Consider the following 26,210-nt stretch of genomic DNA (forward strand, 5'->3'; position numbering starts at 1 on the left):
TCTCCAAGTGACTGTCCAAGTGACCTCTCCTTCACCCTGTTGGTCAGCTTAGGTTCCTTTACTTCAACAATTTCCTTTTCGGCATGTGCCTTGTTCATGACATCGTAACGGCGTAGAAATCGATAGATAGCCAAGTATTCTTCCTTGTGGTATATGTATCCTGCATACCTCTTGTACCTTATTTCATTGCGAACATGATTTCTCCGGCACGTGTTTTTCAGCTTCTCCAGCATTTTATTTGTTTGTTCCCTCTGCTGATGACACACTCTTGATCCTCTTTAAACTTCGTTTCGTGGACTTAGAGAGCGGGATGACTCCGTGATGTTCAATAGGTTCAATATAGCTTTTTCGATTGTTCTGATGCCAGTGATGTAGAGATAAAGGAAGAAGATATTGTTCTTATATAGTTTGCTAAATAAACAGTCATTGGTGTCACTCCTATGACTGTGCGGACATACAGCGTTCGAATGAGCTGAGTGACTCGCAATGACAGGATTATAGTCATGTTCAAATTCGTATCGACTCACATTCCCTGAATGGCGTGTCCACGGAGACCCAGTGCGTATGGGCGGATTGAATGAAGTAAGACGCAGTTGTTCACTGTCAGTGCTATCGGAAATATTTCTAAAAAGCGTCTCTGGAATACGTCATCAATCGCGTCCTGGTGGGTGATTTAAAGGATATGTCAACGTCCCAGGTGTTCTCTCCAAACTAGGCTCCAAGCAAACGGCCATTCAACTCTGTACGCAGAGCTATGCGGACGGCTATCGCGTCGTAGAATGTGCCATCTATCCCAAAGTAGCCGGCCTCACTTTGGTGATTTGTGCGCCGCTGTTCGGCGACGATTTTATTACATCTTTCTCAATAGCTCAATAGAATGGAAAAACCTGATTGTTTCTCCATTATCTGAGACTTTAAAAACGTGGCACAATATCGCGTGCCTGCCTGTCTCATCTGCGACATCGGAGCACGCGGCGACGATTCCGAGCAGTGAAAGACCACCCCACAAAGTGTGAAGCTCTGATACTGAAGCTCCGATACTCTCTCTCCAATTTCCGCCATTTATTCGATTACTCCACGCAATATCAAATTTTTCGTCGCCTCCAACTCTCCAAACAAACCTTACAAACCAACCCCAACCTCTGAATCCGCCATCCTGCGACCCGTCCTCCGACCCATCCACCTCGTCCCCGCCCAAGAACCACGATGATGCTCTCCATCATGGCCACGAGCCGAGACTACAACAACCGCGTCATGGCCTGGCTAGCCGACATGTACGAGCGGCCCAACGTCTGCCGCCACCGGTTCTGCGAGCGTCGGATCCCGACCGTGACCCAAGTGTACAGAACCTTGGAGTACTGCGACAAGCGTGGGCTTTTTATAACAAGTATATCTTTGCATGAGGGAGACTGTGCTGATGGGAATAGATTCGTGCCATGTCTGCCATGAGGCGCGCGCGGTCGTGCGGTTCCCAAATGAACAAATCTTCTGCATCAACTGTGAGTGTTTGTCGCGTTGATTGTACGCCTGTGAATAAGTGATTGCTGATTAAGGGCTAGGCAATCCTAATACCGACGAGATGTACCCTCTTTCTTGGGGACATTGGTGACAACCGTGGCGGGGGTTACGGTGGGGCTTTGTATGCTTTTCCTACCTGTGTGTGAAGCGGGCACTCGACTTTCTTGGGTGATGTATAATCAGTCCGTATCTTTCTACGGCCGAAATTTCTCAGTCGGTCAAATATGCATGGAATACGGAGTATGGGTTTGCGGTTGCCTAACTCATGGCGTCGCATCAGTGATTATGTTTTCAAGTGTAATGTTTCTATGCTATGGGTGTGCGGTGTTGAGCTATCCAATACATCACCGATCCTTGGACAAGTGGACGGCCATCATCGCTGCATAATTGATCTAAACACTGTACGCCGCTTGCTCAACCCAGAAAACTCCAGCGGCGTGTACCAGGATTCATGGCCGATTCCATGCCTCCGAAACAAAGATTCACCAGGAAGAAGTACAGGAAATAGGACAAGATAAGCCAGATTAGTTCTTCAAAGCCACCCTAAGATAAAGCGGCTGCACAAACGACCCTTCACCCTACCTGGCCAACACTCATTACCATCGCCGCATGGACCGGTGCTGCCATCAGTCTTCATACTTCCATGAGCCCACAGGAACTTCTCAGGTTCTAGAAGCGTTCGCATGGGATGGGTGGGCAACGGAACTCCCATTCATCGTCAGCATCATTGATATTGCCTGACAGGTATTGACCGAGATATGCATCTGGCTCTGCAGTTTCTCCTCTCTGTCCGAGGGTGTCGTACGGTTGAAGCAGTTCCAAGGGTTTCGCGATGAACATCCATTCATTGTCATCATCATGCGTGTCAGGTCTGTAATAGTGACCAGGACATGCAGCTTGATCCGGAATCAAGTCAGTCTGTTCGGAATTATCGAACGGTTGAGGCAATTCCACGGGGCTGGCAATGAACAACCATTCATTGTGATTATTATGCATGTCACTCCCGAAGTAGTAACCTTGATATGCAGCTTGGTGCGGAGTCGATTCAGTCGGTTCGACATTGCCGCACGTTTGGGACAATTCCACGGGAGTGGCAATGAACAACCATTCATCGTCATTCATGCCACTCGTTCGATAGTGACCGACATACTCAGCCGGAGTCGGTCCAGACGGGGAGCCTTGGAAAGCCCTCTCCTGCTCAGAAGGGCTATCATACGCTTCTGGCACTGCTGGCGAGTCCGGTTCTTGGAACGGGTCTCCGGCAAACACCCAACCGTCGGCGTTCACATTGCCAGCCTCAGGGTGCAGATTGTACGCCATTGCCCATATAAACTGCGTGGCGTACGACACAGTCGTAGCGTACCCCGGACCATAGCGGCTGCATTGCCCGCCCAGCTCTTCGACGAGATCGCCTCGGACCCGTCGATTAGGTTTGCCGTGCTGAGCATACAGCGCAAGCGTAGGCTTGCCATTGCGAACTTCCTTCTTGATGTAGACCAATATCTGGTAGTCCTCACAGTACCAAAGTGCGTGTGACTCCTCCCAGATGAAGACTTTGAATTCATCATGGTCATCCCTTCGCTCCATAACCGCCCATTTTCCGGGGTGATAGAGATGGATGAAGATGTTCTCCACTCCGGCCGCGGCCCAGACATACGCGTGATCCTCGTCAACACCATCGTTCAAGGCCGCATCGAGGGTGTATCCGGGCTTTGAAGCGGGTGATCCCCGACGCGGTCCGGGAAGACGTCCGTAATGAGGAATGGGATTGTCGAGAGGGACGATATCGACGTTCAAGTCGTCAGCCAGTGCCCGGAGAAAGGCAACTTCTCCCTGAATCTTCGCCATATCAGCCTTTGTTGTACCTAATACCCGAGCCTGAACCTGGAAGGCGGCGATCAGGTTATTGTGGTTGGCGAGGAGTTCATCGTAGATGTGTTGTGGAACCATGGGGCTTTCCCGCAACTGTTGATCGAGCTTATGAAGGTTCATCGACAATGTGCGCTCATTCTCGAGAGACTGTTTCAACACCGTGATCTGCAACTCGAGTTGACCGACTTTCTCTTCTGCAGCAACTTTCGCTTGGATCAGCTCCCCGCGCAATCCGTCGAGCAGAGCTCGGAGGTACTCTATATGCTGCTCTTGGAGTGCAATAGTCGTAGACTCTCTTCTTTGTAAACCAGTTCGTTCAGCTTCTCCTCGAGCTCATCCTTGGCTACCTGAAGCTCATATTCGGTCGTGCTGAGCTTGGCTTTCAAGAAGGTATTCTCAGTTGCGGACTTGTTCATCAGCGATTGCCAGAGTTCCTTCTTGGAGTCCATGAAGAGGATAGGTTCGTCGTCAGAGAACGTGTAGGCCTGGAGCCATTCGACGAACGCAGCCGATGCATCTGGGATTGTGGGGATGGGAGGCGACGTCACCTGCCACGAGATATTGGAGGCGAATGTAGAACTGGAGTTGGAGTTTGAGGGAGATTTGAGGTAGGCTCGGAGATTAGAACCTATGTTCATAGTCAAGGATAATATTGTAGATATGCAAGGTCGCACTGAGTAGCAGTCAGGTTGTCCTTCCCGAGAGGTTGCGGTTGCATATGGAGAAAGGTTGTGACAAAACAAAAGCATGAACATATATACAGCACAATAAGCCATACGTGAGGCCCGTGCGCGATAATCTGGCGAGGCAGGAGCTCGTTGCTATGGAGGCGGTGGTTGGGGACGGCAGTGAAAGTTTGGGGACAACAGTTCATCTCTTCGGTGCGATATCGGTTCGAAAGTAGCGATGTTCGCCTCCACCCGACGCTCATAGTCGTGCATAATATTACAAAACAGCTGTAGGGCTACGATTTAGGGAAGGAGAAGTGGTTGAAGTGGTCGAGAAATGTCACGTTCGGTGACATTCACCGCCGACGACCTTTTCGAGTGATACCAAATGGGCGACGAACTCTAGATTTGGCTCCCTGCATCGGTGTTTGGAAAATTGGGCTCCTAACTTTGAGCTTGAACATGACAGCGGAGTTCTTATCTACAAATGTCAAGCATGCAAACTTGGTGTTTTCCTATATTCTCGAGACCATTCCACCCGTAACGAGAACTACCAAACGCGAGTTTGACACTTCCAGGTTTTGATCACATGGCCGAGCGCATAACGCTTTGATTCTGGTAAGCACCAAACATCACTGGTCTATCGCCTTTCTCATCAGCATTGTTTCTTATATACAAACTTTCCCGGCCACGGTCTATCCCCAGCCTGTGAACGCAGAAACCTCCCTCGAATGCAGCATCATCCAGTTCCCATCTCTTTTGCACGTGCATCCACACCATCCCCCGTCCTCTTCTCCATCACACTCCTCCTCTGCTTCTCCCTCTCCTCATATCCAACATTAATATTAAAATGCTTCTTCCTAATCCCCTCATACCACTCCCCCGCCGTCACACCCCTGATAGGCTTCTCAAACGCACCCGTAATATCCGTCGTCAAGACATCAGTATCCACAACGACATCCTCACAAGCCCGCAGCACAGACACAATGGAGAACCGGTACTGAGGTGGTGCATCCGGCCCCGACGCTGGCGGATAACTCACGACGCGGTGGCCACCGCCACGGAACCGTTTGTTGGACAGAGCCTCCAATTGTCTTCCAACCAGCAGAGCCGCGTTCCGCACCTCGACCTTGCCGTCATGCCTCCTCTGATTTCCAAACTCTTCTCTCTCCACCGGGTAGAAGCTGAAGCCATCCCATACTTCAAGTCCAGGCACATCGCCGACAACACAGCTCAGCAATCCCAGATCCGCATGGGGCTCCGCAACAATCTTGAAATCCGTTGTAGCGCCCTCGTACCGGAATAGCCGCAGCATAGTCGCGCTTCTATCTTGCTCTTCGATTCCCATCTGTTTACAACGTCCAATATACCTCCTTAAACCATGATCGGCGCCTTCATCACGTACTCCTATCCTAGTCCCGAGCCTACCCAAGCAACCATCCAGATAATCGCCCATGAGATTCCAATACCGTTGCGCGGCCTCTTTCAACACATCCGGAGTCCCAGCCAACGTGCGCAAAGTGATGAACTCTTTTTCGCCAGGGATACACGACCAACCTTCCTCGGATCCGAGCTGTTTGTTCACCCATTTCTGCTTCTCCGATTCAGGTAGGGAAAAGAAGATTTGACTGGCAGCAAAGAGATCCTGAGCGGCGGTCTGGAGAGGATGGGCACCTGGTGCAGGAGGCGGCGCGTGCTGCGGTTCAAATACATTGAGGAGATTGTGTGAAGACTGTGGTACTGATTCGGAAGCGTTGGGGAATGTGATCACGCTCCAGCCAAGGTCGTCCAGCACGGCTTGATGATGTGGTAGTATCAGCGGGAGGGGTGAGGGGATCAGGGGCGGCCGCTTATCCTGCGTGCCGGGATTGACCTCTCCCTTACTCCGCTTTGAGCGCCATCTGGATAGGAATTTGGACACAGAAGAGGATGATGCGCGGTTTGGTTTTGCAGTTGAGGGAGCTGGTGCAGACGCGGGAGATGGAGCCGTCGTGATAGCCATATCTTCTGAAGTGCGATATTCCAAAATAGACAGGGAGTTCCTCGAAAGGATATCCTACCTATTAATACTGGAAATAAATGATATTATACGGGGTCGAGCCTGGTAATCGGCGTTGATGTGTTTAAGTTGAGCGTGGGTTGAAGGACACTTCAAATGATGACGTCACGTGCGGCGCTGCGCCACAACACCTGCACAGCCTTCCTTGCGGTGGGTGAGTTCTGCCTTGTGACACTGCCCGTGTACAGCTTTCGTTTAATTGTAGTCATCCCATATGGCGCTAATAGTCAGTGAATCGAAGGCCACGTTCCGGACTGAACCGCTTTGGAACGTTTCGCTCATGTCGCCTTAACCTCCTCTACCCATCTCGGGGTTTCGCTTTTCTTTGCCCTCCATATCGCGCTCTCCTTTGATAAAAGCCACTCAGGCAGGAAAGCCTTAACCCTCATCGGCAATGCACTGTCATCTTTCGCCGGCGATCCCTCTTCTTGAGGCGGCGTCTGAACTGCGAACTCCACGCCTGGCTTGTACGAGCCACCTTCCGCTGAGACCCGCATGGGCGTCATCATTTCCAGTCGACATAGCGCAAGTCCTACATTCCCTATGCTCGCCAAGAGCTTGCCCGCCGATCTCCCCTTCTTGATGCTCCCAGTTTCGTCTAGTTGCTTGATATCTAAAGGTTCGGTAACCTGGAAGCGCTGATCAGCCCTCCAAAGGGCATCAAACCGCGGCCCATTTTGTGTGTCAGAAGGCTGTCCATCTGCAGCAGTATACAATTGAACGGGTAGTATGCGCTTTCTGACCACACCTTGGTGCTTTGTGCGTATGGTCAACTCTTGGCCAAGGTAGCAGCCCTTGCGGAAATCGATGCCACCAGCAAGGTCGACATTGCATTCCATGGGCAAGGCACTCTCTCGCTGAATCTCCGCCGGTCCCTCTGCAATGCCCAACATATATCGTCTTAGTCGATATTGGTCCATGTTTAGGAGCGGCACGCCATCGATCTCGGGCGGTGCGTTCCCACACATGAGGAACCTCACTCCGAAATAGTCCTGCCCAGGCATGTTCCCGGCTCGCAGATCGCGAGCAATATATGCAATGGAATCACCGATCCGAGTGAGTTCTTCCGTGAGATCTTGCGCATTTCCCCAGCCCGCCCATACTGTCATCGCATCCGCGGAATCCTCCTCCAACAGTCGAATTGTAACCTTCGATCGGACTTTGTACTTCTTCAAGGTTCGCATCAACGCCTGTGCCTCCCCAGCGTCGACTTCGATCAAGCATCCCCATTCGGCATTATTCTCTGCAGTCGTCGGGTAGATGAACACGTCCCACAACATCCTGCCTCTTGCATCGAGGAACGCAGAGTAAAAGGGTGTCGAGCTCGCCGGATTGACATTATTGGTTATAAGACCTTGCAAGAACTTGGCTGCATCGGGTCCTGCGACGGAGACGAGGCGGCGGTTATCTAGTCGTACAATGCCACACTCGGCTGGTTTGAGCTGGGATGCTGTGGCTGTCGCGTTCTTGCGTACTTGTTGGGAACAAGGTGGCTGCGTTGGCGGCGAATGAAAGCTGGGTAATGGATATATTTGGCGAGCGACCGGTCTTCGAGGGTCCAAGGAGATGGGGTAGGGAGTTCTTGACGTGGCGAGCTGCCTGCTTCCGCAACCCATCCCTGCGTGAGGTCTCCGTGCCGAACGGGTAGGTATGGGTCGAAATGTCCTCCAGACAGTCTTTTCAGCGCCGAAATTCGGTCGCAACAGATTCGGCCGCGGTGACATGGCGTCTGATTGTGAGTATGGAAGAGATCCGTACACTGGAGAAAGTTGAAGCTGTGAAGCCGCGCAACGAGTGACGTCTGATTAGGTGCAGCTAAGCTTTTGCGGGAGTCTTGGCAATCGTTTTCCTGCATCTGTGTACGAACTAGGCGCCCCGGAAATGAGCGTTCAGTAGACACACATAGATAGACACGTCGGAAATACTGGAGTGGTCATTAGGGCGAGAGGAAGGCAGTTCAAGTCAGAAAAGTGGCCATCGAGTACGGCAGTGTTGAAGATACCAAAGAAGATAAATGTCTATCCGCAAAAGCTGACCAATTCTCAAGAACCGTAAAAGTACATGTTACCAAATCTGAACGCCAGTCACCCTATCCTTCGGTAATGGAAGTCCCTCCAGATGCTATGAATCATGCCACAATATGCGTATTCGCGCCCTGTAACCCTACGCCATGACACGTCCCTCGCGTCGCATCTAATCGTCCTTTCGTGAAGTCAATCTCGCGCGCTCATCGCTATTGGACGGTGACGCAGGCTCCACCTCGTCATCACTCCACTTATCATCCTCCCCCACTGCGAAGATAGTTTCGCCATCCATGGACTCCCGGGGGGGCACGACGGGTTTTTGTGCCCTAGGTGCTGGAAGGGGAGACGCATGACGGTCGAAGGAAGGGCCACTTGGACTCTTTGGGCGGGGAGCAGGATCATACGCCGGAGGATGATCCGATCGGCCTTGTTCCGAGTCCAATGAATCACGTAGTGACGCGATTTCGAACCCTTCGTCGTCTTGGGCGATCTAAGCAGATAGTTAGGGAGCGCACATGTCTTGGGAGGGTGAAGACTTACTTCATCGCTCATAGCGAATCGTCTGTTATTTGCAGTTGGCCGCCACATGTATGCCACAAAGCACACATCGGCAAGGTACACCAGATTCAGCCATCCGTCGAGAACGAACCATCGTGTCTGCCAGTGCGTCGGCGCAAACTCTGGGCTCGATGTGCCGGCGAAGGTGAAGCTGTTAATGAAGAAGAAACCGAAGATGACAATGATACTCGTCAAGATACACCACCACAGTTTCTTGTACATGTCGGCCTTGACATGCTGTTTGCGCTCCACCAGATCCTTCATTGTGAGATTGAGAGAGTTTAAGGTCCAGATGTAGAATGCTGTGAGGGTGGCAGACAGTGGGAGGATGACCAGGAGAACGAGTGGGCCTGCATCATCGGGCTTAACAGTGAGCGAGGCTATAGCGTAAATCACTCCAAAGACGAAATGCGCGACTGCAAGCCATCGCACAACCGTCATCGTCTTTCCGAGCGAGGGCTTAACAACTCCATACCCCATGCATACAATCAGGAGAAGGAAGAAGGAGAAGGAATTCCTAAAAGCGTTAAGCACCGCAACAATAATCATCAGCACTTTGGCTCCGACGTTGTTCCCGTGTCTGTTCTGGTAGTCATAGAAGCCCCAGGTCATGAGCATCTCCAAGACCAAGAACGCAATGATGGCTGTAATGTAGTTTTGTACCGCCAGGATATCGTGTCTGTGTTGGACATAGAGGAACCCCCAGAAGATGCCAATGACAGCATAGACTATCGTGATGCCGCCATAAAAAGGCAATTTCGCAATTTGGGCCGCCGGGAGCTCTCCGTATGCGTTCTGGAAGGTGACAACAGCTCTATACTTCAAGTCCTTTGTATACGGCTGCGTGGCGACGCAATAATATCCGGTCTTCAAAGGCATCCTCTTTTCTCCAGCCGACGCAAAAGGATAATTTATCAACTGCTTTTGGTTGAGGTGGATCGCGGATGTACGAATGTAGTTCTTCGAACGCGCCTCGGCGTCGTCTTGGAGGATCCACTCGCCTTTATGGGTGGCATTGCAGATATTTGCGTTGATGTTATCGTCGTTGCAGATATACTGGCGCTGTGGTATATGTGTCAGCTTCGGAACTAGGCAAGGAGTCGCACCACGCACATCTTCGATAGGGAGGTCGGCCGGTTTGCCCAGCAGGTCGAAATCTTTCCATTCCCAGATGACGACGGAGACTATGGGATCGTCGACCTTGGGCTTGTCTTCCTCCTTCTCCGGGTCGAGGAACTTGACCATGATGAAGGGCTCTATACTTCCGCCCCAGGCTTTCCTACTGTACATACCCGAGCACTTCTGCGCATCATCTTGCGTCTACATAGTATTAGTGGTGTCCTTGAAAGCTTCGGCTCATTCTTAACGTACCAAAATGACATCGACAGCGCTGACTGCAGCTATTGTTGACGCGAGGAGCACAGCAGCGCACCGCAGCCATGCGGGCTTCATGGTGCTGGGACAGCCAGCTGGCGGAGCTGCACTTCAGCAAATTGGGCCGTTTCAACGACGTTGGGTGCTTTGGTGACGATCGTGGCAATAACTCTGCGTGCGCGACTACGTATCCGAGAAGTGGACGGGGTGTTGTTCTGTGAGCTTCACGGCAACTAGACACGCCGTCGTCAGGCTTCTGCCGCGCGGAGGGAGCTCTCCACTGCGAAGCCGAGCCTGTTCCTAAATCGGACTAGCCTGTGGCGCAGGCTTCAATCAGTCATTCATCAATGTTTCCCTTTTCGTGATTTCGATTCCCACCACCCCTCCAAGCACTCCACCTCTCTATCAAACAAAATGCCTGGAAAGTACCTGGAAGGCCTTGAAGGCCAGGATTGCAGGCGCTGCAAAGAGAAAAAGGCGGATCTAGTTGTGCGCCGCGAACCGCTGTGTCAGTACGTACCTTCCAGCGCCACACCACGCATGTTCACCGATTTATTAACAGAATTCTAGGGAGTGCTTCATTAAATATGTTAACACGAAAGCCATTAAGAAGATGGAGTCATTTCGCGTGAGGCATTCTGCTCCCGATCAGCAGCGAAAGATTCTTCTTCCTCTGTCTTTGGGCGTCTCCTCCCTCTCTCTCCTACACATTCTTGACCGCCAACTCAGATCCCAGACCCATAAGAGCGGGCGTACAGGATTTGCGTTGGTTGTAGTATATGTTGACGAGTCGCAAATCAACGAGTCTGGCCCTTCTCGGGATCTGCTGGCGCAAGTTCGGGGGCGCTATCCCGATCACGAATACGCCACTGTTCTTCTACAAGATCTCTTCCGTCTCATTCCCGCCGATGATCCCCTCCTTCGGCTCCTCCCGGATCAGAATCTTGAAAATGAAAGGACCCCATTAGACCACCTTGTAGCACTCATGAACTCTCTGTCCTGGCCCACAGCCAGGGCGGATATCATTCCCATTCTTCGGACCAGGCTTCTCGTGGAACAGGCCAAGCAATCCGCCTGCGAAGCCGTCGTCTGGGGAGATACTACTACCAGGTTGGCGGAGAAAACGTTTTCGGAGACTGCCAAAGGTCGAGGCTTCTCACTTCCATGGCAAATATCGGACGGCGAGTCCCCTTTCGGAATCACCTTCAATTACCCCATGCGCGACCTGCTGAAGAAGGAACTCTTCGCCTATGCTGATTTCCTCGACCCGCCGTTGTCACCTCTCATTCATGACGCTGGGCCCAGCCCGTCGTCTATGAACTCGAAAACCACTACCATAGACGATGTCATGAAGCAATACTTCGAATCTGCTGAGAATTTTCCGAATTACATCGCCAACGTCGTCACAACTACCAGTAAATTGGAAGCCAAAGCGATTTCCCCTACCGATCCGCGCTGTGCCCTTTGCAGCATGCCTGTAGCTGATGGTCGTTTCGGTAATCATGGCTGGGGCGGATATCAGCAAGATGGTTCAGCGAACTCTTCGAGCAGCAATACACCAGGCCTGTGTTATGGCTGCACCCGAACTGTATCTGTGAAATCTCAGCAATCATGAGCGACTTATTGGAAACGGACAGATTGTGCTTGAGCAGCCAGGCGTTCAAAACGATTGGATCGCGGGATACCCGCCAGCGAACCCGTCCTAAAATTGCACGGCATTCCTGAGGACAATTCTCTATAGCCTCAGTTACTGGAGGCTAGCTAGGTCTTCTAGCCGTCATGCCAGTACCCGAGGCTGTGCCCGAGATCTCCGCTTCGAAACTGGGCTTGCAGAGGGGCCCTTCAGGGCCACTGTCCCGGAGTGAAGGGCATACACTATCCATCGCTCGGCCTAACGATGCATCTGCAGTAGTGGTCGAGCCCTGTTAAGGACTGGCAGTGGCTGCTAGAGGTCATGTCGCCTGGGCGGCACAGCAAGGTGTTGTCGCTCTCTAAGCGCCCGTCTCAGAAGCGCCTGTCTCAGACCCATGCACCACCGCCAACATCTCGTGCGTGCGCCGACACATGCTCCCATCTCTTAAGGACTCGAGCCCTGCCGCTTGAAAATGATTAATCTGCAGCGTATATTCCTCTTCGTCTCGTTTTGTTTGCTATGTTCTTTTGGTTTTCGTTCCTCCACATTCTGAGTTTTGTCTCCGCCCTTCCCGCACCTAGCGTATCAAACCAGACAGATTCCACCGTCGGATGGGTAGAAACGCCGCAAGTGCGAGGAACTTTCGATCTTATCTTAGCATGTTTGACCACTTTGGCTCTTTGTGCTTGGACGGCCTATCACCCAAACGTTCATGGATCGCGAAAGTTCTGGCAGCAGACAGCTCACCGACTCCTTTGGATGACCATAGCTGTCTTCATACCCGAGGTCGTGTTATATTGTGCTTCATCGCAGTGGTGGGAAGCCAGGAACCTGCGCAAAGATATTAACACGTTGGGCGACGCTGCATTCTACGAGGAAGGCAAGAGGGATGGTCAGTTCTTGAGTCGGGAAAGTTGCATTGCGTGCCGCAGAAACGGAGAGAACAATGCCACGTCTTCCGCCGCTTCTTCACAATATAACCTGACGACGCTGTTTCAAGAAGATGGAGGAAGCCAAAGATCTTCCAGCTTGGGGACTAGGGAGAAGCGGAAGCCTTGGACGATGGAACAGGCGTTCTTTGCTGTTTCCGGAGGTTATGCGGTGGATTCTTCATCTTTCAACCCGCATCCTCGCCTCACGTTTACGGTTCCAGGGATACGATTTCTTGCGCAGATCGGGTTACTTCCTGATGACCCTCCAGAAGTGGTTACCGACAAGTCAAAAGCGGACTACGCGGCTAAGATTCTTGTCTGTCTTCAAGCGGGCTGGTTCTTCGTTCAGTGTATCGCACGATTGGTCCAACGACTGCCCTTAACACTACTGGAAGTCCACGTATTGGCTCACGTTCTCTGCGCCTTTGCAATGTACCTGCTATGGATTCAGAAGCCGTATGATGTGGCAGCTCCCATCTTGTGCAAGAATGAGAAGATCTTGGACCTTGCAGCATTGTTTTCGCTCGCCCTGCCGGAAAAGGTACGTCCATGTTCTACACAATTTCGTGGCCCCTTACCAACAGTTTGATGAAAGGGTTCCGGTTTTACTCTTGACGCCTGTCCTTACAACTCTTTCATCACTCATGGACAAGTCCACAATGCCCACGCCGCATCAGAACCTTATGCTTCCCATCGTTATTATTTTCGAGGGCTCATTGATTTTGTTGGCAGTCCGGTGAAACATGAGGAGCCCCCTTCGCCGCCGTCAGTACCTCCCAATGAAATTGAATCGGCCCACTTGGAACGAGCGAATAGAGCTTTACGATATCTCAAATCGCGGGACATACATTTCGCGTATAGTGTCCAGCAACCAACCTACGACCCACAACCACACCCTCATGCTTACAGACTTGTTCATCCAACCCCTTTTGTTGTTTCGCAACGCAGCAATCTGCAGGTTGAGGGTGTCCCTGGCTTACAAATCTTGGGAGGAGAACCAGCCGCCACCCCTGAGGACGACGAGAGCTATGAGACTTTCTGCGGTGTGGCAGTAAAAACCGGAGCCGCGCTGAGTATGCTGTATGGCGCGCTTCACCTTGCGGCCTGGTCAGCTAAGTTTCCCACTATATACGAACAATGGGCGTGGAGAGCTAGCGGTCTAGTTTTTGCGGCCATGCCTGTGATAGGTATTCCCATGTCATATGTCACCGATATCAGCGTGAAGGCCTCTATGACGATAGATAGGATAAGATGGAAGGAAGAAGATGGTGAAGACCAAGTTGGAAATGAAAGGGAGGAGACATCGAGTACTCATACGGGGACTGCTTTTCGAAGGTTCCTGCTCTTATTCTCGTTGTATCTGGTCTGGATCGTTAGCAATATTCTTGGTTTCCTTGTCTCCTTGCCCGTATTTACCTGTTTTCTGGTGTATCCAATTGCGCGGGTGTATGTGCTCGCCGAGGCCTTTGCACAATTGAGGGCAGTGGATAGCAAAGTCTACCAGACGGTAGAATGGTCGGGCTTCGTGCCACATATAGGTTGAATGACGCTTGGTAGCAGGTACTAGCCAATTTTACGTCTGTGATGGGGAATCGTCTACAGAAGGCATGAGAGGCTCTGGAGAAGCTTGATTCAGGAGAAGAGACAATGCTAACCATGTTCTATTATGATATTTGGAAGAGGACGCTCTCGAACAGTACGCGCAGCGCTCAAAAGAGATTACGATGACACGGAGAGTTATCCTAATAGTAGACTTTGCAGATCAACGCTAATATGATTCTGTCAAGTTATCGTATCCGAGCCAACACCATCGAAGATCAAACAGAAGTCAAGGAATCAAAAGAAGGTGTGCCTCCGCCATTTACCGAGTATCTTTGTTCCGCGACAGCCCCATCTCCTCATCTCGCAACCTTTCCCTCCGTCCAGAAAATGCTTGTTCCGGCTGCTGTACGTTCCCAGAACTCTCGAAAGAAGTGTCATTTCTCCTTTCGTCCTCCTCGTCGGAGAAATCCTCATACACCGTTGCAGGCCTTGGCTTCTTCTTGATGCTTTTGAAGTATTCCTTATCCTTATCCACGAGTTCCTTCGGTTTGTATAGTTTATCAAGATGTTCCTCGAGGATCCTCACATTCTTCGCGTTGCATTTGAAGTTGGCATCCGCCAAGTCGCCCACGAATGGAATCAAACCGAATAGGAAATCGACCAGGACATTGAGCATCATGAGGGACAACATTTTTAACGTAAGGCCCCCTGTGCACTCCGACATCTTGTACACATGCCGAACAGCCAGTCCAAAGTCGAGTGCATCACCAGCCACCGGAACCAGTCCGATGACCGACGACCACCCGAAGCGGACACCGAAGAGGTTGAACAGGCAGTAGTCAAGGCGATAGGCTCGTTTGCGAGCACGGGCTAGGACTTCGGCATCGCGAGGAGGGATGTAGGCGGGGATTTGCTTCTTGACCTTCTTCGTCTTGTTGGGCTTTCTGGGATGCGGAATGGTATCATAATATGGGTCCTGGACGGGTCAGACTTGATAAACAGTTTCTTCTTTTCTAGAAGGGTCTTACATATTCGCCACCTGGCGCCTTGCTCTTGTACTTGCTCAGCTCGCCAGCAAGCATCTTCTTCGCAGCAATCTTGGCGACGAAATTCGCCATGACTGCGATTTGTATATCTTCTGTGGACCGAATAGGGGGTATTTCAAAATGTGTAGGACAGGTTTCTGGATGAGTTCAGAATTCGCACACTGTCCTTTTATGCCACTGAGTGTCAACAGAGTCCCACTAGTCGTTTGGGTGGAGCGGTCGTATGCAGCGTGCTGAGTGGGTCTGGTTGGCAGGCGGCTATCGTCCTCAGAGATTCTGAAACTCAGTAGGCGCGCGTCGCCAGCTATGTATAGAACGTGGTGTGAGTGATGCAATTGGCGTTTGACAAGCAAAAAGGAAATTTGAAGGAGCGACAGAAAGAAAAACGATAGGAAAAGATGTGAAGGCGATCTTATATTGGCTGGCAGTTTGCTGGTTGCCCTGATTTACCTGTCCTCCCATCAGACGTCATGAAGCATTCCGTAAGTGTGTGGCTGTGCGGAAAACGCCACAGATTGAACGCCACACACGCTCGGTTGTTCCGATTTCTTGGCGCATGCTCCGCCAACGTTCCCATTCACTTGTCTAGCCCAACCTCTCTCACACCTTGCCACTACAACTATCTAGATTGCTCGTCAGATAGCTATTCTTCCATCACTCTCTTTTGATCGCGGCTGTGCACCGCATATACACACTATCGCAGTCTCGGCCTTGCATCTGGTCCACAGCTGCAGCTCCAAACCTCTGCCCACCCAGACGCCTTCGCCGCAAGACGCCATCCACCCAACCGACCGAGCGTGAACCAGCGCGGATCATTCTTCGATATCGCTAGCCAAGGCTCTGGCCAACCTCTCCCTGTCAGGCGTTGCTCTCCTGCAGCGTTTCTGATTCCGCCGCGTGGACGCGCCACACTCTCTCGCCCCCGGCATGCTAGACACCGGCCAAACGTATCACCATGACAACGACAGTAGACAAACTAAGCCTAGATGACTGGCTGGACGACCTCAGCGTTCGCTTTCTCGTCAATCTAGCTCCAGAGGAATTGGAGAATGTCTCTCGCATCTGCTTCCAAGTAGAGGAAGCTCAATGGTTCTACGAGGACTTCATCCGCCCGCTTGACCCCACGTTGCCGCCGCTCAATTTGCGGAGTTTCACAATGGCGCTATTTCAACGCTGCCATTTGTTTTCTCATTATCCTCCAGAGCTGCACTTGGCGGCGTACGAAGACTTCATAAAATATAAGAAAAGGGTGCCCGTTCGGGGTGCTATCTTGCTCAATGAGGAAATGACAGAGGCGGTTTTGGTCAAAGGCTGGAAGAAAGGCTCTAGATGGAGCTTTCCAAGGGGGAAGATTAATAAAGAGGAGGGTGATCTGGCTTGCGCGGTTCGCGAGGTGTATGAGGAGACCGGATATGATCTGAATAGTGCGGGTCTGGTGCGTCCAGAGGAGGAAACGAAGAAGATTCAGATATCTATTAGGGATCAGGAAATCGCGCTCTTCGTTTTCCGTGGAGTTCCAAAGGACGCTCACTTTGAGGCGCGGACACGGAAGGAAATCTCGGTATGTCTCCTCTGCGTTTTCCACGCAGTGCATCGCTGACTCCAGTAGGACATCCGATGGTGGAAGATTTCCGACTTGCTGAAGAATAAGGCAAACAAGCGGACTCAGCAAATCAACGGGGAGGATCTCAATGGCAACAGTTGTTACATGGTGGCGCCTTTCATAGGTCCCCTCAAGAGCTGGATCAGGGAGCAACGTAAGCTAGATCAGACAAAGGGGAGAAACCGAGGAGCAGCACCATTACCGGCAACGGATACCGAAGACATTGATGCGGGCGACACAACGGCCGATGATGCCGCTCCTGCCGAACAGCAGGAGGATGGCAACTTCGCCAATCTGATTGCCAACCTAGGCCGAACTCATCAAACAAGCCATCCGCTGCCCGAAGTCTCTAATCAGCCTGCATTGGATCCAGCTGCGGAATTGAAGAGGCTGCTCAGTGTCGGCGATGACGAGCCATCGCGCACCCCTACTGTTGAGGCCCCGTCGTCCGCGCCAGTAAATGGACTCTCCGCATTGCTGTATCCTGGCAACCGTCCACCTCCTCCACTTCCCCGCACCCCGAATGATCAATTATTGACAAACGTAATGCCGCCTCCAAGTCCGCACCACCACATCCCTCATCCGCCAGCGAACTTGTCCCACCTCCCCCCGCCGCCGTCTTTTAACTATCCCCAGCATCCACCGCCTTCCTACGGCCCTCAACCGCCGCAGCTACCTCCACAACACGCAACAGCGTTGCCTATGGGGTCGTCACCGCATGTCCTCCCACATCCATATGGCCAGCATGCTCCAACTTTGCCGACCACGCACGACACCCAGCCCCACGTACGGAATGGCCATGATTACCAAGCCCTGCGATCCTATCAGCACGCTGGAGATATGATGGGTCCGCGGCAGCCTTCATTTTCGAACATTCATGGACCTGTCATTCCAACTGGTCCAAAGTTGCCTCCCCCAAAGCTTACGTCTCATACTGTTGGACTTTTGAATACGTTCAAAGGGTCGGGTACTGCTGCACCCCCTACTCAACAGACGCAGAGTCCGGTCGCCCGGAGCTCTCAGACGACGCCTCGAACGCGCCAGCCGCCGGTGGCTCAGCAACGGCCTGTGGAGACGTTCCCATCCCCACCAGTGCAAAGCGTAGGCCCTTATGGTTCGAGTCCCGCACCATTGCATTCGCTAGTCACAAACAGACCTCCTCTGCAGCCAACGCCTAGGAGCGCACATCACAACACTCTGCTAAGTCTGTTTCGATCACCCACTATGTCGGCGGCGACTCCGGAGCCTCCGTCGGATGCTGCGCCTGTCGAGCTCTCCGCGCATCCAGTCACCCCTGGTCAGACCACGTCACAGACAGTTGCTTCCCAACCTAGAGCACCCCCTCCTGATATGCAGGTTAACCCGGACTTACTTCATGCTTTCGGCGTCCCCTCCCGGAAGGCAGATTTGACGTCAGCTACTGTAACTGGGCCGGTGAATGTTCCTGACTTCGAAACCGTACGGAAGAATGCGCATGTTATGGACGGCCATTCTCGGGGGCCATCACCTGCTGATGCAACCCCTGTGGGGCAAAAGCCATTCGTACCGCAAATGATCCTTAAGAGGCCTAATTCAGGCAAGACACAGAGCCCTGTTGAAGTCAGTAGCTCAAGTAAAGGTGCAAGCCACACAACACCGTTGGACCTTACTACTTTGCAACAAAAAGCGTTCAAGCCGCAGATTCTGAAGCGCCCTCAGCCAGGTGCGGCTCCCTCACATGCGCCCAACTCTGAAACCCCATCCCATCCCTCACGTTCTCCACCACCCGATCTGCATCATCAATCGCCTCCTCCGCTTGGCAACAACGCCGGGTCGTATCCAGGCCCATCGGAATCTGTCTCGAAACTCTCTATTCCCTCCGGCTTCGATAGAAGGGAGTCGCAGTCGGCGGCGCAGAAGGATGCACTGTTGTCCCTGTTCTCCAAGCCTCCCCAACCGACAGCCGTTCCAACGCGGAACGCAAAATTGCCGGATTTGCAGAATGCGCCTTCTCAGCACTCGCAAAATCTTCTGAGTCTATTTGGAGCTTCGTCGCAGCCGAGAGGTCAGGTTCCGCCAAGTGAGGGTCCTCAGCCTCCTACGCCCAAGAGCATTGTCTCTGGAGTCATCAGCCCCGTTAGCCCTCTGCCAGATAAGGGCAGTCAGGTGAACAGCCCGGCGCCACCGACCTCTCGATCTAGGATATCATCTATTGGCGATACGATGCCTCCCAATATTGCCATTCCCAAAGGCATGCCGACGCCATTGGAGCCGTTAACAGCGGGGCAGACAAATGGAAGCGGACATATTGGTTTGGAGGTCGGGTTTTCAGCAAATAACGGCTTGGTAGCTTCGGATCACAAGAACGAGGGCAAGGGTACCACAAGCCCAGTCAATTCTTCCTTCTTGAGAGGTTTCCTGGAGGATGTGGCGAGGCGTGGTCGATAACTGTGTCGTGACTGACACAATTGTGTAGTGTATTTTCTGGCCATGGAATTCAACATATATGGAGTTACATTTCGGTGTGCGTGATCTTTTGATAAGATGCCTATGCGAGTGAGCTCGCGTGAGTTTCAGTCTCGGAGTGTCCCAAAAGCATGCCGAAGCAAGTGCGAGGAGCTGGAGTTCACCGTGTACGGAGTATGCCCAGGTGTAAAGCAGCTCTCACATGACACATGCCTGACGTCCTGCTTCTCGAAGAGAATCAGACATCGTGCTGGCTTCAGCAATTCCTTGCGGCGCATTGCAAGCTTAAAATAACTTTATCGCTTTGGCAATCTTCCATTCCATCCTTCTATACCACACGATATGCCTATCTAGCTGAGGAGATTTTGTCCCTCGTAACACTATCGATCAACCACGTTTGGCACCACGTTGGATCGTGTCACAGCGTCACACAACCTTAACAGGACCTTTTTTCGCAACTAATTTTGGTAACACGAGGTCACGTTCGGACGTTGCACAAGAACGTTGCTCCCAACATCGTCCTGTATGGCAACTCATCCCATCGTAGCAGCGCATGATTCAATACTTCACGAGTCTGCTGACGGTCGCAGCTCTCCTTATACTGGCTTTCTGCACGTCAGTTGCCTGACGTGGGGATACGAGAGCAGAAAGGGAAGCAAAAGAGGAGGCATTTATTTTTGGTATGACACTAAAGGTTGGGAGCGCCACCTGTGGCTTCACTTGGCCTGTATTGGAAAAGAGCGGGACGGTGGACGGTAATGGGCATCCCATGAACTAGTAGCGGGCATACCGCTTAATCGTCGCCTTTCCGTCGAGATACACAAGTCCCTATGTACCAAAGTCAATAAGTGTGCATAAAATATAGAGTCGGTCCCGTCTAACAGTGCCTAAATATTTGCACTTTTCTTATGAAACGGTGTGAATAAGGGTCAGAATTGAGTGATGTGTGGATGCTGAGATCAGCTCCACAATCGGTCTTAGGACTGCTGACACAGCATTTTCAGCGAATAACAGCGTCTCGCAGACTGTCTCAGGGGCTCGTAAGCACGCTACTTAAGATAAGGTAAAGCCGTTTAACGTTTGCCGAGCTGGACGGCAAAGACGGCAATGTCGACGTCGTGACAATGACAATGGCTTACCGCACACCTGCACATGTTTTAGTAACAAGCGACCAAATGCAGGATTTTATCGATTATGCACGAACTGGCGACCCTCGGTTCTAGCTGCTGTATTCTGGCGAGCCAACGAGGGAATGGGCGATTCCTTTGACCGTAATGTTGGTTCGTATTCTTCAGCGTTGGGAAGTCCAACCGCTCCTTTTCGAAGAGCCATTGGAGCTGAAAGGGGTTTGGCCGTACGGTCCGAAGGGCGACTGCTCCGTGATTTGCTGACGCGCACACTTCCAGGGTCTTTCAATGGATCAGCTGCAGGCTACTCGGCTTATTTTACGACTCCACCTGAAAGAGGAACTCTACGCGGAAAAGGGGATGGCCGGATTGCTTTCAATAGAGGGTCCGTGTGATTCATTTCGATGGCCTGCATGAAGATCACATATAGGGGACGAATCCCCCCAGGGCTCTGGCTCTCCAGCAGCGTTCTTCCTGCCCGACCTCTCGTTTGCCCAAGGACTCGATTAATCTATCCCTTCTAATCATAATCTCTAATCAACCGTCGTCCGGGACCCTTGGTATACATCTGGCCCAATGACGATGCATCTCTCGTTTCTCTCCGCTCTTTTGGCGGCATCGGGCACAATCGTGTCTGCCATTCCCGCTAAACCACCCGTTGCGTTACCGGCTCCCTCTCTGGCTCCCAAGCTCCCACTCTCAGCATTCAACACCACACATCCCGTCCAGCCTATTACTCTCGAGGAGGCTCTGGCAGGTCTCCACCATGGCAAGCCGGAACCGCAGCCGGAACAGACCATGAGTCTCATGGCGGCAGCGGCAACATGTTCGAATCCAAAAATCCGCATTGAGTGGGACAGCGCAACGAACGATCAGAGGATGAACTATCTGAATGCCGTGAAATGCCTGCTGAACAAACCTGCCTCTGGCCAGTTCCCCCAGGCCAAGAACCGTTACGAGGATATCGTTGCCGTGCACCAGCAACTCACTCCCAACGTGCACGGGAACGCAAAGTTCCTGCTCTGGCACAGATACTATGTCTGGGCCTTTGAAGATATCCTGCGCACCGAGTGTGGATACAATGCCGGTATCCTCTGGTTCGACGAGACGAGATATGCCGGGCGCTTCTCCCAGTCTTCCATCTTCTCGAGCCAGTACTATGGTGCCATCGCCCTCGGTGGAAACTGCGTTACCGATGGTGTAAGTCAAGCCCTCTCCGTTCTATCTCATCCTACATGAGACTCACACGATCCCCAGGTCTTCGCTCGCCTGACCCTGAACGTCGGCCCCGGCGGCGGCAACACCCCCCACTGCCTCGCCCGCAACGGCGACGCCAGCAAAACGGCAAACACCAACGAAGCCATGGTGAAAGCGTGCAACGACCGCAGCGACTACGCCGACATGGCCGGCTGCGCCGAGGGCGGCGCCCACGCCTGGGGCCACAACGGCATCGGCGCCGTCATGCAGGACGTGTATGCCGCGCCTGGCGATCCCGTCTTCTTCCTCCACCACGCCTTCATCGACCGCAACTACCGCATCTGGCAGAATGCGAACTACCCGACTCGCGTGCAGTATGTGGATGGGACGGATCGGGCGGGGAATCCCCTGACGTTGGATACGGGGATCAATATCTTGGGGTTGAGGCCTGATGTTAAGATTCGCGATGTGATTGATACGATGGAGCAGTTCCCGTGTTATAAGTACAACTACTAGACGTTGGGGAAGGGTAGTGTTGGTTGCACGGGGATATCCCACTTTTTTCCTTCTGAAATCTGAGGAAAGATATAGTCGCAATACACGCATTTCATTTCTCCACATCGTTGCAGGAATAGTGGTGAATTTGCTCGTGGTGTCGTCGTCTCGTTTGCCACAGTCCATAAACGGCTTATAACTCCCATTCCTACAACAATAACCTGTCTGTTCGATACGTCCACCTACTTGTAATTTCTGGATCACTATGGGCAGTATTTAGATCGGGTCCATTAGCGCAATTCAGATCAACTACCTGCATCCCCACACAGCATCCTGACATTAAGTTTGGACCCTGAATCGTTCCAGCGTTCGGTGCAGGGTTGCATGCGTTCCCACCCACTATTTCGACGTTCCTGAACATTCACATCCCCATTGTCGGGAGGAGGTAGCTCGTCGAGTCCTCCTAGGCTTGCTTCCGCCCCGTACCCTAGGGTAATCCGTACAAATCGGCTGTACTCTCCACCCCGCTTTCCACTCGTCGCTGGTACGAGGGAGTCCTCGCTGCCCGGGTTTCTGGCTTCTGCAAACCATGACCTGGGAGGCCTCCAACCCGAACGAAATAAACAAGACGTCGTCGTCCAGTTTTGGACTTCCTGCTCTAAGATCCCTTTCCCCTTCCTTCATCACGCAGACACCAAACACCCGTGCTGGATCCGCTAGTCTCGATCCGAGTATTCTTCATCCTGCTCCTTAGTCTCTTCTTCATGCTCCTAAACGTCTTTTGTCTCTGGGCACTCGGGCCGGACGATATCTTCGTCCACTCGCGCCCCGGCGAGGAACATGCGGCCCCCAAAGCCATGTCCTTCATACATCCTTGCTTCTATTCCCATGGGTTCCATCCTCTAATTTGCCTCTCCGGTTTTTTGTCTGGCTATCTTGGATTGTTGGGCCCGGCTGAAGGAGTTGGAATCCCATTGTGGGAAGAGCGGCTTACGGGAGTCGTACCTGTAGCAGTGTAGCCTGCAAGTCGTGAAAGTCGATTGCGATTGGATAAGAGGGATGGGATTTAATCATGGGAAAGGGGCTTGGAGCATTTGTACGAAAGGTAGCAGCTACTCGCCCACTCATACGCTCTTCTTGCTTCGCAAAATCTTCGTCGATGTATGTAGGCATTGATAAACAGTTCCCGAGCCTACATCGCCTCCACTCCCAATGTCAGTGAAGATGGTGTAAAACCACAGTTCATCAGAAAACCATCACTCCCCACTGAAGCGACCACCATCATACCTCCTCCACCACCCCCCTACCGAATCTTCACCGGCGAACTCAACGCATACGTCTTCCTACTCCCCCCCAAACTCACCCACAACGTCAACGGATCCTTCCCAACCTGCTCCTTCGTCGCCCCACCCAAACTCGTCACAGGCCCCGGCACCGTCACCGGAATCCCCGTCCTACACTTCAGATCCCCCGCACCCACGACCACACCCGTGATACTCCTCCTATCGTCCGAAAGCTGGTACACCAGATTCGGACGACACTCATCCCTCGTCTTGCGATTGATGACGGCGTTTGCGATATCGTCGTGCTTGAGCGTGATGACAGGCCAGGTGGTGAGGCGCGTGACTTCTCCGAGGACGGCTTCGGTCCACGCCATGAGGAGGGACCATTTCTGCGATTTTCCCAGGAGCGTGAGTTTGCTGGTGTCGGAGACGCGCATGTTGGCTTGGTGGAACATGAATCTACAAACATGTCATGTCAGTCATGACTCAATAAAAACATGGGAAAGGGGTACAGGTGACGTACGGATCCCAGCGCAGACCGAGGAGATACTTCGCATTGACATCCCTCTCGTACTCCAACTGGGCGTTGAAATCCCCTTTGCCGCCGGCAATGGCTTTCCACTCGTCGTTGTCGCACGAGGGCAGGTCGCAGTTGTAGTAGATCGAGCTGCCCCATCGCCCAATGATCCACACGCCGTCGTAGCCGTTCTCGGCGACATTGGATAGGATGGGATGGAAGTCCGACTTGCGATCCGCGCGGTTCATGAGGACGGGCCGCGAGTTGTCGCCCACAGCGTACTTGATGCCGTTCTCCAGCCACGCGCGGAGCGCGTCGCCGTTGTGCAGGCCCGTGATACCGGGGGGGATGAGTCCATTTGGGGAGAAGTACGACGCGGACGTGGCGTCGGTGAAGCCGACGCGCTTGAACCATTCCTGGTTCCAGGTGATCTCCTTGACGACGTCGGAGTAGGTTGCGTTCGTCTCGTCCTCGTGGGTAAAGGTGTGCGAGACATGGAAGTAGGCGTTCATGTTGGCCTTGTCGGCGAAGTAGACCTCGAGCGGGTCAAGACGCGAGCAATCGGTCGTCCACTGGTACTTTTTGAATTTCTTGTCCCACAGGTCTTTTCCTGTGCCGATGGGCTTGTGATATTCAAGGGGCCCATCGATCTGCGTATCATACTCGACTCCTTCTTGTGGATTGCAAAGCGCGGGATCATTGTCATAGTCTTTCTCGACCGCGGCTTCGATGTTCCCGTTGCCGTTGTGGCCAAGTTCAATGACATACGAGCTTCCGGCGGGAAGACGCTTGTTCAGGTCTTTCATCCACGCGACGTGCTCCTTGAAATCGTCCGGCTTGATCCGGTACGGCTTGTTCGTCTTGTACAGCTCCGTCTCCACAAATACATCGTCGACCTGTGTGTTGAAGTATACGCGGCGGAAACCCAGGTAAAAACCTCGAGTAAGCCAATGGATCCATGCGTGGGACAGTACATTTGCTGCGATGGAGGCGTCGGTCGGGAAGGCACTGAACCAGACTTGCTGCTCGCGTCCGCTGGGGAACTTGTTGAGTACCGCAGCGGTGGTCTTGGACGACCCTCCGAACTGGGCGATTTCGGTAGCCAGTGACGTGTTTGTGATTTTGGCCGGGTACTTGGTGATGTTCACAGTACCCATCTGTGCGCCGCTTCCAGGCCTGTCAGCCACTTTCTTTGTAAGAGAGAATTGTACTTACACCACGAGATTCGCAGTAGCAAATTCCTTCGCGTCCGTAATCGATACTGGCAAATCGGTAGCTACTGCACCACCCACAGCCTGGACACCAAAATCCGCATGGGGGAAGGAGTTCAAGCGAACCATGCGCACTCCGAAAGCCTCCTGGTATCTGTACAGCTCCTGCCATTGACGATCGACAAGCGCTCCATTCCAGTCGTCGCCATTCTTGTAGTCCCTCGCGCTGACGGTGACGATTCCGCCGAAATTGCCAGCGTCCGGAGTGGCATTTAGCTGGGGTAATCCCGTGGGGGAAAGTGATAGATTGACGACGTAATACGGTATGCCGTAGCCTTCGAGCACCGAAGTCGCAGAGGAGGACGCGTTTCCGTCGCGAGCAAGGACTAGAATCGTACTATTCACCGTTACGGCGGCATTGACGGCTCCAGCGAGCGAAATGGCTGCGATCAGCGTCCCGATCGTAGGACTCCTTCCTGGGAACATGTTGAAGTACAGTGGCAGGACGTAGGCGTCGCTCAAATGTCGCTGCACCCTTCAGGTAACTCTATATATCATATTTCCATCGCCTCCCGCTCTTGCAACCCATCCCCCCGGAATCAAGATCGGCATTGAAGACGCGTTGCGTACAACATTTGCGCTGCAACCTCATCCATATATACGATGGTTCAATCATGAAGATCGCCCAAAATAGTCTCGCTAAACGTATATTGCGCAAGCAAATAGAGAAACATATTACCATCGGCTGTTTACGCCTCATCTGTGCGTACTCGGATACGGATCGTTGGTGCGGGCCGCTTACTCGATCGAGTAGGATTGATGAATTGCAATGTGGGAAGGACGGGTAATATGCGACCCAGCGGGGCGGCACAAGATCGATGGTCCTGGACTCGTAGATAGGGAACCAGCCCACCTTCATGTACGAAACTTTTTAGGGCGCGACGAAGAAACTGCACAGAGTCAGCGATCATTCCTATGCATGCTGGACTACCACGTACAGGAGGCCCGTCGAATCATCCCTTTCGTCTTACTCTCGCCAACTTACAAGCAAAGGCTCACCATGATCCATACAGCACAAACTCATAAAAGATTGATATCATCGTCGC

The 26,210-nt window shown here is 52.5% G+C and overlaps 10 protein-coding genes across 10 annotated transcripts; 4 read left to right on the forward strand and 6 right to left on the reverse strand.

Moving 5' to 3' along the window:
• Positions 1 to 2,187: 2,187 nt before the first annotated feature.
• On the reverse strand, positions 2,188 to 4,028 carry EI97DRAFT_440753 (uncharacterized protein; the record flags this gene model as incomplete). Its single annotated transcript, XM_033799659.1, has 2 exons — positions 2,188 to 3,654; positions 3,738 to 4,028. 2 exons carry the CDS (start codon positions 4,026 to 4,028, stop codon positions 2,188 to 2,190), a joined length of 1,758 nt encoding a protein of 585 aa, XP_033655786.1.
• A 496-nt stretch (positions 4,029 to 4,524) lies between these two features.
• On the reverse strand, positions 4,525 to 6,060 carry EI97DRAFT_414600 (uncharacterized protein; the record flags this gene model as incomplete). Its single annotated transcript, XM_033796832.1, has 2 exons — positions 4,525 to 5,754; positions 5,800 to 6,060. 2 exons carry the CDS (start codon positions 6,058 to 6,060, stop codon positions 4,798 to 4,800), a joined length of 1,218 nt encoding a protein of 405 aa, XP_033655787.1. The 3' UTR covers positions 4,525 to 4,797.
• A 389-nt stretch (positions 6,061 to 6,449) lies between these two features.
• Positions 6,450 to 7,577, reverse strand: EI97DRAFT_347333 (Aminomethyltransferase folate-binding domain-containing protein; the record flags this gene model as incomplete). Its single annotated transcript, XM_033794798.1, has 2 exons — positions 6,450 to 6,765; positions 6,832 to 7,577. Coding segments are annotated over 2 exons (1,062 nt in total), but the record flags the coding sequence as incomplete, so codon positions are not given.
• Positions 7,578 to 8,310: 733 nt separating this feature from the next.
• Positions 8,311 to 9,989, reverse strand: EI97DRAFT_373491 (uncharacterized protein; the record flags this gene model as incomplete). Its single annotated transcript, XM_033795404.1, has 3 exons — positions 8,311 to 8,631; positions 8,682 to 9,761; positions 9,813 to 9,989. The coding sequence occupies 3 exons, from the start codon at positions 9,987 to 9,989 to the stop codon at positions 8,311 to 8,313; spliced, it is 1,578 nt and encodes a 525-aa protein (XP_033655789.1).
• Positions 9,990 to 10,487: 498 nt separating this feature from the next.
• On the forward strand, positions 10,488 to 11,688 carry EI97DRAFT_373078 (uncharacterized protein; the record flags this gene model as incomplete). Its single annotated transcript, XM_033795385.1, has 2 exons — positions 10,488 to 10,585; positions 10,644 to 11,688. The coding sequence occupies 2 exons, from the start codon at positions 10,488 to 10,490 to the stop codon at positions 11,686 to 11,688; spliced, it is 1,143 nt and encodes a 380-aa protein (XP_033655790.1).
• A 365-nt stretch (positions 11,689 to 12,053) lies between these two features.
• EI97DRAFT_492768 (uncharacterized protein) lies at positions 12,054 to 14,215 on the forward strand. Its single transcript, XM_033802333.1, has 2 exons — positions 12,054 to 13,179; positions 13,234 to 14,215. Exons 1-2 carry the CDS (start codon positions 12,226 to 12,228, stop codon positions 14,179 to 14,181), a joined length of 1,902 nt encoding a protein of 633 aa, XP_033655791.1. The 5' UTR covers positions 12,054 to 12,225; the 3' UTR covers positions 14,182 to 14,215.
• A 37-nt stretch (positions 14,216 to 14,252) lies between these two features.
• EI97DRAFT_431511 (uncharacterized protein) lies at positions 14,253 to 15,564 on the reverse strand. The gene is made up of 2 exons (XM_033797958.1): positions 15,209 to 15,564; positions 14,253 to 15,156 (listed from the first exon to the last, which is right to left on the reverse strand). The coding sequence occupies exons 1-2, from the start codon at positions 15,296 to 15,298 to the stop codon at positions 14,500 to 14,502; spliced, it is 747 nt and encodes a 248-aa protein (XP_033655792.1). The 5' UTR covers positions 15,299 to 15,564; the 3' UTR covers positions 14,253 to 14,499.
• A 270-nt stretch (positions 15,565 to 15,834) lies between these two features.
• EI97DRAFT_492770 (uncharacterized protein) lies at positions 15,835 to 19,561 on the forward strand. The gene is made up of 2 exons (XM_033802334.1): positions 15,835 to 16,787; positions 16,836 to 19,561. Exons 1-2 carry the CDS (start codon positions 16,182 to 16,184, stop codon positions 19,254 to 19,256), a joined length of 3,027 nt encoding a protein of 1,008 aa, XP_033655793.1. The 5' UTR covers positions 15,835 to 16,181; the 3' UTR covers positions 19,257 to 19,561.
• A 1,647-nt stretch (positions 19,562 to 21,208) lies between these two features.
• On the forward strand, positions 21,209 to 22,114 carry EI97DRAFT_373356 (Di-copper centre-containing protein; the record flags this gene model as incomplete). Its single annotated transcript, XM_033795399.1, has 2 exons — positions 21,209 to 21,601; positions 21,659 to 22,114. The coding sequence occupies 2 exons, from the start codon at positions 21,209 to 21,211 to the stop codon at positions 22,112 to 22,114; spliced, it is 849 nt and encodes a 282-aa protein (XP_033655794.1).
• A 972-nt stretch (positions 22,115 to 23,086) lies between these two features.
• Positions 23,087 to 25,927, reverse strand: EI97DRAFT_248876 (putative extracellular serine-rich protein). The gene is made up of 3 exons (XM_033794120.1): positions 25,109 to 25,927; positions 23,900 to 25,060; positions 23,087 to 23,835 (listed from the first exon to the last, which is right to left on the reverse strand). The coding sequence occupies exons 1-3, from the start codon at positions 25,588 to 25,590 to the stop codon at positions 23,397 to 23,399; spliced, it is 2,082 nt and encodes a 693-aa protein (XP_033655795.1). The 5' UTR covers positions 25,591 to 25,927; the 3' UTR covers positions 23,087 to 23,396.
• Between the last annotated feature and the right edge of the window lie 283 nt (positions 25,928 to 26,210).

The sequence above is a fragment of the Westerdykella ornata genome (assembly GCF_010094085.1).
Source record: "Westerdykella ornata strain CBS 379.55 unplaced genomic scaffold EI97scaffold_5, whole genome shotgun sequence".
In the NCBI taxonomy this organism is placed as follows: Eukaryota; Fungi; Ascomycota; class Dothideomycetes; order Pleosporales; family Sporormiaceae; genus Westerdykella; species Westerdykella ornata.

Bases quoted from the DNA above. Each gene is read 5' to 3' on its own strand.
- EI97DRAFT_248876 (XM_033794120.1), bottom strand. From the start codon at position 25,590: ATGTTCCCAGGAAGGAGTCCTACGATCGGGACGCTGATCGCAGCCATT. The intron at 25,061-25,108 runs GTAAGTACAATT...CAGGCCTGGAAG, and splicing joins GCTACTGCGAATCTCGTGGT to CGGCGCACAGATGGGTACTG. The intron at 23,836-23,899 runs GTACGTCACCTG...ACATGTTTGTAG, and splicing joins CTCGGTCTGCGCTGGGATCC to ATTCATGTTCCACCAAGCCA.
- EI97DRAFT_492770 (XM_033802334.1), top strand. From the start codon at position 16,182: ATGACAACGACAGTAGACAAACTAAGCCTAGATGACTGGCTGGACGAC. The intron at 16,788-16,835 runs GTATGTCTCCTC...TGACTCCAGTAG, and splicing joins GGACACGGAAGGAAATCTCG to GACATCCGATGGTGGAAGAT.
- EI97DRAFT_431511 (XM_033797958.1), bottom strand. From the start codon at position 15,298: ATGGCGAATTTCGTCGCCAAGATTGCTGCGAAGAAGATGCTTGCTGGC. The intron at 15,157-15,208 runs GTAAGACCCTTC...TGACCCGTCCAG, and splicing joins AGGCGCCAGGTGGCGAATAT to GACCCATATTATGATACCAT.
- EI97DRAFT_492768 (XM_033802333.1), top strand. From the start codon at position 12,226: ATGTTCTTTTGGTTTTCGTTCCTCCACATTCTGAGTTTTGTCTCCGCC. The intron at 13,180-13,233 runs GTACGTCCATGT...GTTTGATGAAAG, and splicing joins CGCTCGCCCTGCCGGAAAAG to GGTTCCGGTTTTACTCTTGA.